Source organism: Chrysochloris asiatica, unplaced genomic scaffold, assembly GCF_000296735.1.
Source record: "Chrysochloris asiatica unplaced genomic scaffold, ChrAsi1.0 scaffold00022, whole genome shotgun sequence".
In the NCBI taxonomy this organism is placed as follows: domain Eukaryota; kingdom Metazoa; phylum Chordata; class Mammalia; order Afrosoricida; family Chrysochloridae; genus Chrysochloris; species Chrysochloris asiatica.
In genome coordinates this window covers 25,927,540-25,941,349 of record NW_006408540.1, presented here as the reverse complement: position 1 = coordinate 25,941,349, position 13,810 = coordinate 25,927,540, and the positions used below count along the sequence as shown (strand labels likewise).

General features: G+C 36.6%; 1 protein-coding gene across 1 annotated transcript in view; it reads right to left on the bottom strand.

Moving 5' to 3' along the window:
- FNDC3A (fibronectin type III domain containing 3A) overlaps nt 1–13,810 on the bottom strand; it is a 340,392-nt gene that overhangs the window by 170,733 nt on the left and 155,849 nt on the right. The window contains exon 3 of the mRNA XM_006837646.1: nt 5,018–5,093. Within this exon, the coding sequence (XP_006837709.1) occupies nt 5,018–5,093 (76 nt within the window). The remainder of the gene's footprint in view (nt 1–5,017; nt 5,094–13,810) is intronic.

The following is a 13,810-nucleotide window of genomic DNA, read 5'->3' as shown; positions in this document are numbered from 1 at the left end:
ACTGCCACAGTGGCAGCAACAATGGGTTAAAACATAACATCATCACTGAGGATGGCTTAGAACCAGAGAGTGTTTCTTTCTGTTGTATATACGTCTCTGAGTCAGAACCGACTCAATGGTGCCTAATAATGACAACAACACATACAAATTCAGAAGAAAGATGAGGTTTTTCTGCTCCTGTAACGATTAGCAGACTTAGAAATGCTACACAGAGTCATTATGAGTTGGAGCTGACTCGAGGAAACTTAACAACAACAACAGTGTACAAGTTGGTCAACTATTAGTCGAAACCAGAAAGACTGGCAGTTCAAACCCACCCAGAGGTACTAAAGACAGACCTGGTGATCTGCATCCAAAAGGTCAGTCTTGAAAACCCTATGGAGTAGTTCAATTCTGCATACATTGTGTTGACATGAGTAGAATCAATTCAATGGCAACTCACAACAGCCACAATGCTCATGCTACCAAACAAAAATGACTTAATTTTCTCACTGTATAAGAAAATCTGTCAAAGTTTTCTATTGAAAAACTATAAAACATTAATTCATACAATCAATTTCATAATACCTCTAAATAGAAAACACCACATAGATTCAAAATAATACTCATTTTAAAAGTAATACATTTGTGCTGAATCCAATGAGTAGTGGTTTAAGATGACAAAAAATGAGGGATGGGCCAAAATTAGATGGAATCCTGTGAGTAGAATGACAAACTAGTAAGTGGTAAAAGGCAGAAGACTACACACTTTTAGATATTTACAAACTCCAAATGAGCATGAGAGGATTCAGAAAGAATGGAATGCAACAATAAAGCTGATCAAATCAAATGAACTAGTATATATTTTAAATTCTTTCCATTATGAATATAAAACATATTTTAAGACACATTGACCCTAAAACTCAAAGAACATTTAAAAAGGAATATGAACTCCCATTTTGATGTGGTTAAAATTTAAGAGTGCAGAATTCTTCAGGGAAGGGTTAGAAAGATGGAAGCATCATCTTCAGAAACATACATACCTAGAAGGAGGATATGTCAAGAAATAATAGTCTCCTATTAAAAAAGAACTTTTAATTGTGAATGGAATAAAAGTTTATGAGCAAATCATCAGTTTTACATTCAACAAAACATGTATTTCGGTTCATCACAATGATCTGTAATCCCATCAATGTAACATGATGTATCCCACTTCCTTACTATGGTTGTTTCCATTCTTCCTTCTTCTTTAATCCTGAATTCTCTCCTTAGGTAAATGCTACCCTTTGCTTGAATGGCTGACCATTCTACAGTGAATGTACCTCACTAGTGCTGTCCCCCAATATAGTTATGTACTGCTTGGCAGAAAACTGAGCTATGGAGGTGAATTCAATTCCAGATCTGAAGGGTGACCAAGGGTCATAGTCTCAGGTTTCATCAGTCTGTCTGACCAATAAGCCTGGTCTTTTTTATTACTTTGAGTTTTGTTCCACATTTTCTTCCACTCTATCCCTTTCAGAGCAACTGGCAATGGTAACCAGACACCACCTAATTCTTCTGGTCTCAGGATCATGGAGACTCATGTTCATGTGGTTCATTAGTCCACTGGACTAATTGTTTCCAGGTTTCTTCCATTTTTATCATTCTTGTGTCTTACAGATAGGGAGAGATCAATAGTTATACCTAAGATGGTCGCTCATGAGCTTTCAAGGTCCTAGTTGCCACTCATCAAAGTAGAATATAGAACAGTGTTTATGTGGACTATGTTATGCCAACTGACCACAGTGCCCCCTGAGACTATGGTCTTGAGTCCTCAAGCACAATAGCTTCACATTTTGACATTTTTTGTTTAATAAAGGTTTCTGTGATTTTGAAATCTTACCTTTTGACTTACCCTTATACTTTTGCCATTTAGGCATTTGTTTTCTGTATAACTTATAATTTTTGGTTCTCAATTCCTCTACTACTGCTTGTTTTATGTTTAGTTGCATTTTTGTAGCAAACAATTTAGATTCTATTCTGTCATTTTCTGTCTATATTTTTTAGCTATAACAATTAGAAGATTAATAACAACTTAGTATCAACAGTACACAAATACATTCTATACATCTCCTTTCTTCTCCTTCACACTGCTATCACAGATTACACCTTTATCAAATAATTATATTAACAGAAATCTATAATTATTGTTTTATGCATTTACATTTCAAATCATATAGGAAAAAAAGAGAAGTTATATATCCCCATATACTATAACACTGACCTTTATATCTACCAATATTGTTATTTTTATCGGTGATGTTTATTTATTTATTTTTTTATGGCTCTGAGTTACTGTCTGTTGTTGTTGTTATATGCTGTGGACTCGGTTCCGACTCATAGCAACCCTGTACAGGGTTTCCGAGGCTGTAAATCTTTACGGCAGCAGAATGCCTCATCTTTCTCCCGCGGAACAGCTGGTGGTTTCAAACTGCTGACCTTGCGGTTCGCAGCCCAATTCAATTCGTAACCACTATGCTACCAGAGCTACCAGAGTTACTGTCTAGTGCTCTTTTATTTTACCCTAAACTACTTTTTCTAGCATTTATTCACCACCCTCATTTTTTTAAAAAAAGTTTTTTTTTTTGATTGTTTTTTTGTTTACATGGGTGAACATTATCTTTACATTCATCCTACTGTACTTTGTTTCATCACCCTCATTTTTTAGGGACAGTTTTACTGGACGCAGAATCCTTGGTTGACAATGTTTTTGCTTCAGGATTTTAAATATGTCATCCCACTGCTTTCTGTCATTTGTAGTTTCTGAAGAAAAATCAGCAATTCATCTTATCTAGGAGTCCTAGTGTGGCACTGCAGGATGATGTGCTGGACCTCAAGGTCAATTTGAGCCACAAGGTTGGCTGTTCAAACCTACCAACTCTTTCTCAGAAACCCTATACAGAGTTGCTATGAGTCGGAACCAACTCGATGGCACTTAGCAACAACATCAACAATCTTATTCAGGATTCCTTGTGCATGACTTAGTCACATCTTTCAAAATTCTTTGTCACTAGGTTTCTACAATTTGACTACAATGTTTCTCAATATAATTCTTGGAGTTTATACTGCTTGAAGTTCGCTGAGCATCTAGGATGTAGATAATCATGTTTTTTATCAAATGTTGTTAAGCGTCCTCTAGTAAGTTCCCACTCACAGTGACCCCATAATAAGGTTTCTGAGGATCAGCTGGTGGGTTTGAACTGCCGTGTGGTTCAAACCGACCTTGTGGTCCAGTGATTATCTTATGTCACCACACCAGAACTCATACAATATGGGAGACCATTATTTTTTCAAACATTTTTTCTGATTTTCACTTTCTTCTCCTCCTAGAACCTATGAGGTGTATTGATGGGAAAGGTAATTTAACCAATGAGAAATATGCTTATCAAGGTTAGGTAACGTGCCAAGATTATGTTCTTGTTAAGTGCTGTTAAGTAGATTCCTACTCATACTGACTCTGTATAGGGTTCCAAGGGGTAGCTGGTGGGTTTGAACTGCTAATCTTGTGTTAGCAGTCTGTTGTTTATCCTACAGGACCACACCAGGAGTCAAAGATTATACAGCTAGAAAATTGTAGAACTGTGATTTATATCCTGCTTCTAATTCCAAACTTACACAGGGCAACGGTTCTCAACTAGGAATGATTCTGTCTTCACCCACAACCTCAAGACAGTTGGCACTACCTGCAGACAATTTTGTTTGTCAACACTGCATGATGTGCAGAGCAAAATCCAAATTTTTAAGAAGTACAGACTTGCTGGACCATTTGAAACTAGAGGACTCAATGAGAGTACTGCCCTGAGATATTCTTTGAACCTGAACTAACACTATTCCAAAGATATATATAACTATGAATACAATGGTGGTAGTAGTGGTATGTCATGGAGTCAGTTCTGCCTCACAGCGACCCAGCATAAGGTTTCCAAGGTTGTAAATCTTTACCGGAGTAGTGCTCTAGTAAACAACTAACAATATGAGACCAAAAAGTCAACAATTACTTTAAGCAAAGATGAGAAGCTAAGGGGACAAGAAATTAATAGAAAGGGAGCAAGCAAAATGAAATTAAAGAGACAGTTGACACACTGGGGAAAATGTAACTAATGTCACTGAATAATCTGTGAGATATTGTCAAATGGGAACCTAATTTGCTAAATAAACTTTTACTGAAAACAGAATATTCCCAAAAATAAACAAACAACACACACACATGTGTTGCTGTTGTTAAGTGCCATCAAGTCAGTTCTGACTCATAGAAACCTTGTATAGTATTTCCAAAGCTGTCAATCTATACAGGAGCATACAGCTTCATCTTTCTCCCCCAAAGCACATGATGGGCTTGAATTGCTGACCTTGTGGTTCACAGCCCCGTGCTTAATCTCCAGAGCCACCACACACACACACACACACACACAAAAAAAAAAAAAAAAAAAAAAAACATATGAGGGAGCATACCTAGTGAGATTCTGCTAAACAGAATTTCATAGAACAGCCCTCACAACAAAGAATTATCTGGCCAAAAATGTCAATAATGCTGAAGGGACTATAAACATAAACAAACAAAACACCAAAAACCCTTTAAAGATGAGATATGAGCTCAGTCTTGAGCATAGGTAGGATGTGGATAAGCTAGCAGTGGTGGTGATGGAAGTGAATTCTAGATAAGAATATTAGAGAGAAAAGTATACATAACTTAGGTTCCAGAGAGAGTGAAAAGCCAACTTAGCAATATTAAAGGAGAAGTGGCGAGCAAGACTGGCAAGATGAAATGATCTTTTTGAAAGACTAAAACATGAACTGGATTCAGTGAAGATTTCTGAGCAGGAAATAACAAACAATATGTGTTATAGTAAGATTAATCAGAAAATGAAGGCCAAGAGATTAATTAGGATGATACTGTAATAGTTCAGAAATAAGATATTCAGAGTTTATGCTTTGGTGTGGTGGGAGCAAGACAGAATTTTTGTCTTTTCTGACTCAAATGACTATAAATTACTCTTACCTGTAATGCACTGAAACTGTCCATCTTCTCTTCTTATTGTAAATGCTTCTCCAGGGTTAACTTGTACCAGAATAACCTTAAAGACACGAGAATTATAATTAATCAAAACAATAGAGCATCACTGTATCAAATATATCAATAGACCCTAATTTGTTGTTGTTAAGTGTCATCAAGTAGATCCTATATATGGTTCCTAAGGAGTGGCTGGTGGATTTAAACCAATGACTTTGTGGTTAGCCGTCTAGTACTTGCATTTACACATCAGGGATCCATATGAAAATACTAAAAGTTAATAATAGAAAAAAAATAATAAAGGGGAGGTACGCAACCTTATGACATGTTAGGTGCCGTCAAGTTGGTTCTGACCCAGAGTGACCCTATACACACAACAAAAGGAAACACTGCCTGGTCCTGTGCCATCCTCACAATCATTGCTATACTTGAGCACATTGCCAAGTGAAGCAATTAATTTTTTGTTTGCTCCATGACAATACATATCATTGGGGATCTTCCTGTATTTAATGAACCTCCATTTTATCAAATATTAAGTCCTTTTCAGGGGACTTGTCTCTCCTGAGACTATGCCTGAAGCATAAGAGACAAATTCTGGCCATCCTGACTTAAAAGGAAACTTCTGGCTATACTTCTTCCAACACAGATTTGTTTGTTCTTCTGGTAGTCCATGGTACTTTTAATTCTTCTCCAACACCACAATTCAAATGCATCAATTCTTCTATGGTCTTCCTTATTCACTGTATTACATTCACATACATATGAGGTTACTGAAAACATCATGGCTCGGGCAAAACTCACCTTATCCTCAATCTGACATCTTTGCTCTGGAACACTACACGGAGAAATCTGTGGAGTAGATATGCCTCATGTAGTATGTCATCTGATTTCTTGATTTCTGCTTAAATGATGTTAAGACAGTGATTCCAAGCAAAATGAAGTCTTTTGACAACTACAATCTTTTCTCCATTTATCATGATGTTATTTATTGGCCCGGTTGTGAGGGTTTTTGTTTTCTTTATATTGAGGTGCAACCCACACGGAAGGCTGTGGTCTTTTATCTTTATCACTGAGTATTTTAAGTCCTTTTCACTTTTAGCAAATAAGGTTATATCATTTACATATTGCAGGTTGTACATGAGTCTTCCTTAATCTTGATGCCACATTCTTCTTCAGACAATCCTGATTCTTGGACTATTTCCGAAGCTTAGAGATTGAATAAATATGGTAAAAGAACACAATCTTGGTACATGGAAGAACTGCCTCTTGATCTACGTACAGGTTCCTCAGAAGCATAATTTAGTGTCCTAGAATACCCATTTCTTCATGTTATCCATAGTTTGTCATGATCCACATAGCTGAAAGGCTTTGCATAGTTAGTACAACACATCTTTCTGGTTTATACTCTCTGCTTTCAGCCAAGATCCATCTAATGTGAGCAATGATATCCCTTGTTCCACGTCCTCGTCTAAATCTGAATTGAGCCTCTCTGACAGTTCCCCGTCAATGTGCTGTGGCAGTTGTTTTTGAATTATCTTTAGCAAAACTTTACTTGAGCGTGATAGTAATGATATTACCTGATGATTTCCTCATTCCATTGTGTCATCTCTCCTTAGAATGCACACAGATATGGATCTCTTCCAATCAGTTGTCTTCCAAATTTTGAGGGAGATGAGTGAGTGCCTCCAGTGTTGCATCAGTTTGTTGAAAGATTTCAAATTGTATTCCATCATTTCCCCAAGCCTTGTTCTTTGCCAATGCATTCAGTGCACTTTGGACCTCTTCTTATAGTATCTTTTAGTTCTTGATTATATACTACCTCTCGAAATAACTCAACATTTATCATTTCTTTTTGGTAAAATGATATTGTATATTCTTTTGACTTACCTTTGATGTTGTCTGCATCATTCGATATTTTGCCCACAGAACCCTACAAAATATTGCAAGTCAAAGCTTTTATTTTTTCTTCAGTTCTTTTAGCTTGAGAAATGCTAAGTCTTCCTTTTTCGTTTTCTAACTCCAGGTTTTTGCACATTTCATTAAAACACTTGATTTTTGTTTTCTTGAGCTCCCCTTTGAAATTTTCTGTTCAAGTTTTTTTTACCTCTGCATTTCACCCTTTTCTTTTAGCATCTCTACACTAGAAAACAAGTTTCAGAGTCTCTTCTGACATCCATTTTGGTCTTTTCTTTCTTTCTTTCCTTCTTAATGACCTTTTGCTTTCGTCCTGTCTGATGTTCTTGATGTCATAACTCTTCTGATCTTCGATCATTAGTGTTTAATGCATCAAATCTGTTCTTACAATGGCCTCTAAATTCAGGTGGGATAAATATTCAAGGTCATATTTTAGTTTTCATGGGCTTGTCTTAATTTTCTTCAGCTTCAGCCTGAACTTGCATATGAGCAATTGATGGTCTGTTCCAGTCTGCCCCTGGACTTGTTTTGGCTAATAATATGGAGCTTTTCTAACATCTCTTCCCACAGATGTAGTCAATTTGATTTCTGTGTCTTCCATCTGATGAGGTCTATGTGTATAGTCAGTTTTTACATTGTTTATAAAAGGTATTTGCAATGAAGTAGTCATTGGTCTTCCAAAATTCTTTCATGCAACTTCCAGCATAGTGTCTATCACTAAGAACATATTTTCCAATTACCAATCCTTCTTCATTTCCAAACTTTGCATTTCAATCACCAGTAATTATCAATACATCTTGATTGCATTTTTGATCAATTTCAGGCTGAAGAAGTTCATATAGAATTCTCCAATTTCATTATCACTGATTTTAGTGGTTGGTCTGTAGTATAATTTGAGTAATAGTGTATTTAACTGGTTTTCCTTGCTGTTATGTGCCATCGAGTCAGTTTCAACTCATAGCAACCTTGTATAGGGTTTCTGAGGAGCAGCTGGTGAGCTTGAACTTCTGACCTTGCAGTTCAAACTGATCTTGCAGTCCAGCACATTAACTCACAGCACCACTTCCTTGTAGGGGTATGTAAATTATCTTATCAGAGAACACTGTACCACAAGGGAGACCTTGAAACGTTCTTTTTGATGATGACTGTTATACCATTCCTCTTCAATTTGTCTGTCTCAGCATAGTAAATCACATAATTAACAGGTTCAAAATAGTTAATACCAGTCCATTTCAGCTCATCAATGTCTAGGATATTGATCTTTATGTGTTTGATTTAACTTCTGATAACTTCTACTTTTTTCTAAATTTACACTTAGTTCATTCCCTGTTCTTTAACGGTTGTTTGCTTATTTTCCTCCACATTTTAAGTTGTCCACCTTCAGCAAATGAAGGTCTCGAAAGCTTGAATCTATCCACATCATATGGTCACCTCTACTTTGAGGAGCAGCTCTTTCACAGTTGCATTTTGAGTGCCTTCCATCATAAGGGGCTCATCTTTTATCACTATATGGTGCTATTCATAATGTTTTCATTTTCTGGTACTATATATATCTAACAATGTTCTGCGGTAATTAATAAGTTTTCCAGTGGCTAAGCATTCAGAAGTAATCTGGCTCTCCTTTTTAGTCTGTCTTAGTCTGGAAGCTCAGCTGAAACCTGTCCATTATGGGTGATCCTGCTGGAATTTAAAATACTGGTGGCATAACTTCCAGCATCAGAGAGACATGCAAGCCACCACAGTATGGTAAACTGACAAATGAGTGATAGTTAAGACACTTGGTAGTATTAAATTTTTTTTTTTAAGATTGTAAAAAGGGATTGATTATAAGTCTGAATTTCTTGTTACTTCATTTATCTTGAAGTGATTACTGAAGCTGAAAAGTAGGGAAAATAAAAGAAAGTAATAAACCTATTTTTGTAAAGTTAATAAAACTGTACTTTGAAATGAAAATGGAGTAAATTGCAGACAATTTAGATGATTTATATTTAGTTCAACTATTTTCCTAAAGATAAACTACAAACACACACATTAATCCCATCATTTTAAGTATTTTTTTCATGATAAATTTCACAAATGTAGAACATCTTATTAATTTTATTTACATGTTCAAATTAAATTGTTCAATAATACTGGATTAGTTAAAATATTAACAGAGTTAGTTTAACCTGTTTTTAATGTTGTAACTAAAATTTTTTAATTAAGTATGTGGTTTACATTACATTTCTACTGAACAGCACTGATCTTGAGGTTTGATAAATACTTCTTGCCATTTGCTTCTAGGTTTTAGATCATTTAAATGCTTACATTCATTAATGCACCTAAAATTTAATTGAAGAAAAGTAAAAAACATATTTTCAAAGGAAACAAATTAATACTAATATAATTTGTAAAACAGGTATATTCTTCAGTACATGACATACATATTTGGCCTTACTCAGCAGTATCATCTATGCTGCCAAAAGCAGATTTGGCAATATGCTGTAGTCACTGTAACTTTTAAAACATGCTTAATGTTGTATACCTAATTATTATTCTTTTTCAAATATTAATTGGAAATGGACTAAAATGTGCTAGCAATCACAGTTACCAAAAATGCAGTGGGATGCATAAAGATAGATATCTTTGGCAATACTGAGCTGAAATGGAAATTTGCCACTTGGAATCCAAAAATAGTTTATCTTACACTATGCCAGGAACATCAAATTGAAGAGGAATGGCATCATATTCATTGTCAAAAAGAACATTTCAAGATCTCTCTTGAAGTACAATGTTATCTGTGATAGGATAATTTCCATTCCCCTACAAGGAAGACCAGTTAATACCACTATTATTAAAATTTAGGCACCAATCACAGTGATGACAAAACTGAAAATTTTTAATCAAATTCGATAGGGAGTGAGCATGGCATGGAACTGTAAACCAAATGGTCATTGGTTCAAGTCAACCACCTGCTCCAAGGTAGAAAGATGAGGCTATCTGTTCCAGCAAAGACTTTTAAAAGTCTCAGAAGCTCTATACAAGGTCTCTCTGAATTGAAACCAGTCCTGGTGTGGTGCTGTGGGTTAATGCACTGGACTTCAAATTCAGTTTGAACCACAAGGTTGGTGGCTCAAGGTCACCAGTTGCTCCTCAGAAACCCTATGCTGGGTGGCTATGGGTGGGAACCATCTTGATGGCACTTAATGACAACAACAACAAACAGGACTGAGAAGCAGCAACTACCAGTTTCTACTGTCTGACAGTGATCAATCATGCAATCAAGATGTACTGATAGTCACTGGTAATTGGAATGCAAAAGTTGGAAACACAAGAAAATATCTGCATTGCAGAAGTCTGACTGTGCTGCCTAGAGACAAAGGTATTGTTTTTTTTCTCTTTTCTTCTCTGCTTCCTTGTACTCCCTTGGTGACCAGAGGCTAGACCTCTAAAAGAGTACCCACCCTGAGGGAAGGTCCTGCTTTCTAGGCAGGCTGAACGATGAGGATACATAGTTGTGTCCACAATTGTACTGGGAGGAGACACTACCAAGTCCACCTCCAACTCTGCACAATTAGCTCTGGATAGGCTGAAAATCTGCAAAGTTGACCTTGGCTGGCCTCAGGCTAGCTCTCACTAGGAGAAGCAGCTGAATGGACAGTGGGATAGAGAAAAGGGGAAAGAAAAAGAAAAAGACTGGTTATAGGTCAGACCCACCATCAAATGGCTTAAAATAGGACAGGTGTGCACAAGGGTTGCATTCTTTCACCATACTTATTCAATCTGTATGCTGAGCAAAAAAATCAGAAAAGCTGGATTATATGAAGAAAAATGTGGCATCAGGATTGGAGAAAAGTCATTAACAACCTGTGATATGTAGATGATACAACCTTGCTTGCTGAAAGCAAAGAGGACTTACTAAGGAAGATAAAAGACCACAGCCTTCCATATGGGATGCATCACAACACAAATAAAACAAAAATCTTCACAACTGGACCAATAAACAACATCCAAGTAAATGGAGAAAAGACTGAAGTTGTCAGAGACGTCATTTAACTTAGACCAACCATCAACAATCTGGAAGCAGCAGTTAAGATATCAAATGATGTTTTGCATTAGGCAAATCTGCTGTACAAGACCTCCTTAAAGTGTTCAAGAACAAAGACGTCAGTTTGAGGACTAAGGTGTGCCTGATCTAACCAACCCATGGTATTTTCAATAACCTTTTATGCATGTGAAAGTTGGACAGCGAGTAAGGAAGACCATTGAAGAATTGATGTAATTGACTTTCGGTGTTGGAGGAGACTACTGAAAGTACCATGGACTGCCAAAAGAACAAACAAATTTGTATTGGAAGAAGTACAGGAGGAATGCTCCTTAGAAGCTAGGATGGCCAAACTTCATCTCTCATACTTTACCATATTAACAGAAGGGGCCAGTCCCTGGAGAAAGATAGCATGTTTGGGAAAGTGGAGGGTCCGAGAAAGAGGAAGACTTCCCAACAAGATGGATTGGTACAATGGGAGCAGCAATGAGCTTAAACATAGCAATAACAGTGAGGTTGGCGCAGAACCAGGCAGTGTTTCATTCTATTGTGCATAGGGTCACTATGAGTTAGTACCAACTCAATGGCATCTAACAACAACACAGGTCAGAGAGGCACACGGGGACCATCTTGAAATTTCTCAGGTGGTTGTGAAGAAAAGGGGCCAACAGGTGATGAAGAAGCATTCCACTTACTTTTCTACTGTTTGTTTTCTTTTCGCTAGTGGAGTGTTTTCTCTTGCTTCACCCAATAGAAGACAGCAACTCAGGTAATACAGCTAAGCCATACCCTTCTCAGCCCTACCAATTGGGCTGGAGTCAATACGAGCTGCTATACACTAGGTTAAGAACAACAACCAACATGAGCTAAATTTACCCTGAACTGAACTACATGAACAGCAAATAGAGACTGGTAGGTACACAAGCTAATCTCTGGATCGCACCCACCAAAAGGCAGTTGGTGAGAATCTAAGATAATATCAACATACATTAATTAACTTAATACAAATACAACACCAGCACAATGCCTATAAAGACAATCTTTGTTCACATGAAAAAAACAAGACAGAATAGCTCAAATGACCAAGAGGCAGAGCTAAAAATGTTTTTGAGGTAAAAGAGGTACTGGAACAGCTTGAAACAGAGTTCAGGAGAATTATATTTAGGTTAACTCCAAACCACAGACAGAAAAGTCAAGGAAAACAAGGAAGAATTCAGAAAAGTACACAGGAACAATCAAACAAAATAGATAAAGAATTGGAGACAATACAAAACCTGCAAACAGAAATCTATTATTAATACTAAGTTAGCAAAAATAGAAAATACACTGAAAGGCTAAGAAATAGACTTGAATCAATGGAAGCCAGAATAGTGAGGTAGAAAATAAATCTGTCAATACTAATAAACTAGAAGAATAATCAGAAAATGAATGAAAAAATCAGAAGAAAGAACACTGACCAGGAAGAAGAAGAAGAATAACCTATGCGCAATTGGAATTCCAGAATAGGAAGAGACAAGGAAAAACTCAGAAAAGATAGTCAAAGAGTTTCTGGAAGAAAATTTCCCTAACATCATGAAAGCTGAGAAGATAAGCATTCAAGAAGCTGAATGAAGCCCAGGCAGGACTGACCACAAAAAAAAATCACCAAGATATATCATAATCAAGTTCTCCAAAATCAAAGACAAAGAGAGACTCCTGAATCAGCTACAGAAAAATGAAATGTTGCTTACATAGGAAAATCAATTAAGAGTAAGCTCTGATTTCTTTGCAGAAACTATGCAGGCAAGAAGATGTTGTTTTTGTTAAGTGCTGTCGAGTCATTCCAATGCATAGTGACTCTGTATAGGGTTTCCAAGCAGCAGCTGATAAGTTTGCACCACTAAACTTGCAGTTCAAACGACTTTGCAGTCTGATGCATTAGCCCACAGTGCCACGCCACTGGGAGAGATAAATAAAACTCTGAAAGAAAAAAATTGTCAGCTAAGTATCATATACCCAGCAAAGCTGTCCCTCAAATATGACTGTGAATTTAGAACATTTCCAGATAAACAGAAACGAAAAAAAGGGCTTTGTAAAAACCAAGCCAATTTTACAAAAATACTAATGGGAGATCTTTGGACTGAGAACCAACAACAGCAGACAACAACCAAAGATTGACATACATGGAAACACCATTTGAAATTTGGTCCAGATACAGAAATGACCAGAGTACAACAAAACTACAGAATTGAATATATAGAGTAAGAAATGTCAACCTATGATCAGGAGAACTGCAAAGTGTAAGGAGGGGAAAGTATAGTTACAGACATCCAGATGGTTAGGAGGTCAGATTTCAAGAAAAAATGATTGTTTTTAAATGAGGACGAAATTAATAAAGCACAGGGTTAACTTTAAAGAAAACCAATACACCTTCACACCAAATCAAGAAAAGGAAAATCCATGAAGATTTTGAAAAACGAAACAAAAAACACAAAAAATATGAATAGGAGAGCCTACAGAATAAAGAAATTAGCAGCACCACACACATACAAAAAAAAAAAAAAAAAAATCACAAACCCCCTCCCTCAAACACATACAGAGCTAACTGATGGCAATCAATCATACATACTAAGAATTACACTGAACATAAATGTATTAAGTTCACTGGTCAAGAGACAGAGAATAATAAGATGGATAAGAAAACAGGATCCTTCAATATACTGTCTACAAAAGATACACTTTACCCGTCTTCTGCCAATAACTGATTGGAATACCTAAAATGGGGCTACAATGTGCCCAGTGAAGGAGGCTTCCCGCGGAGCCTCTGCAATACGTAAGACTATAGGTGGAAGCCTGAACCACAT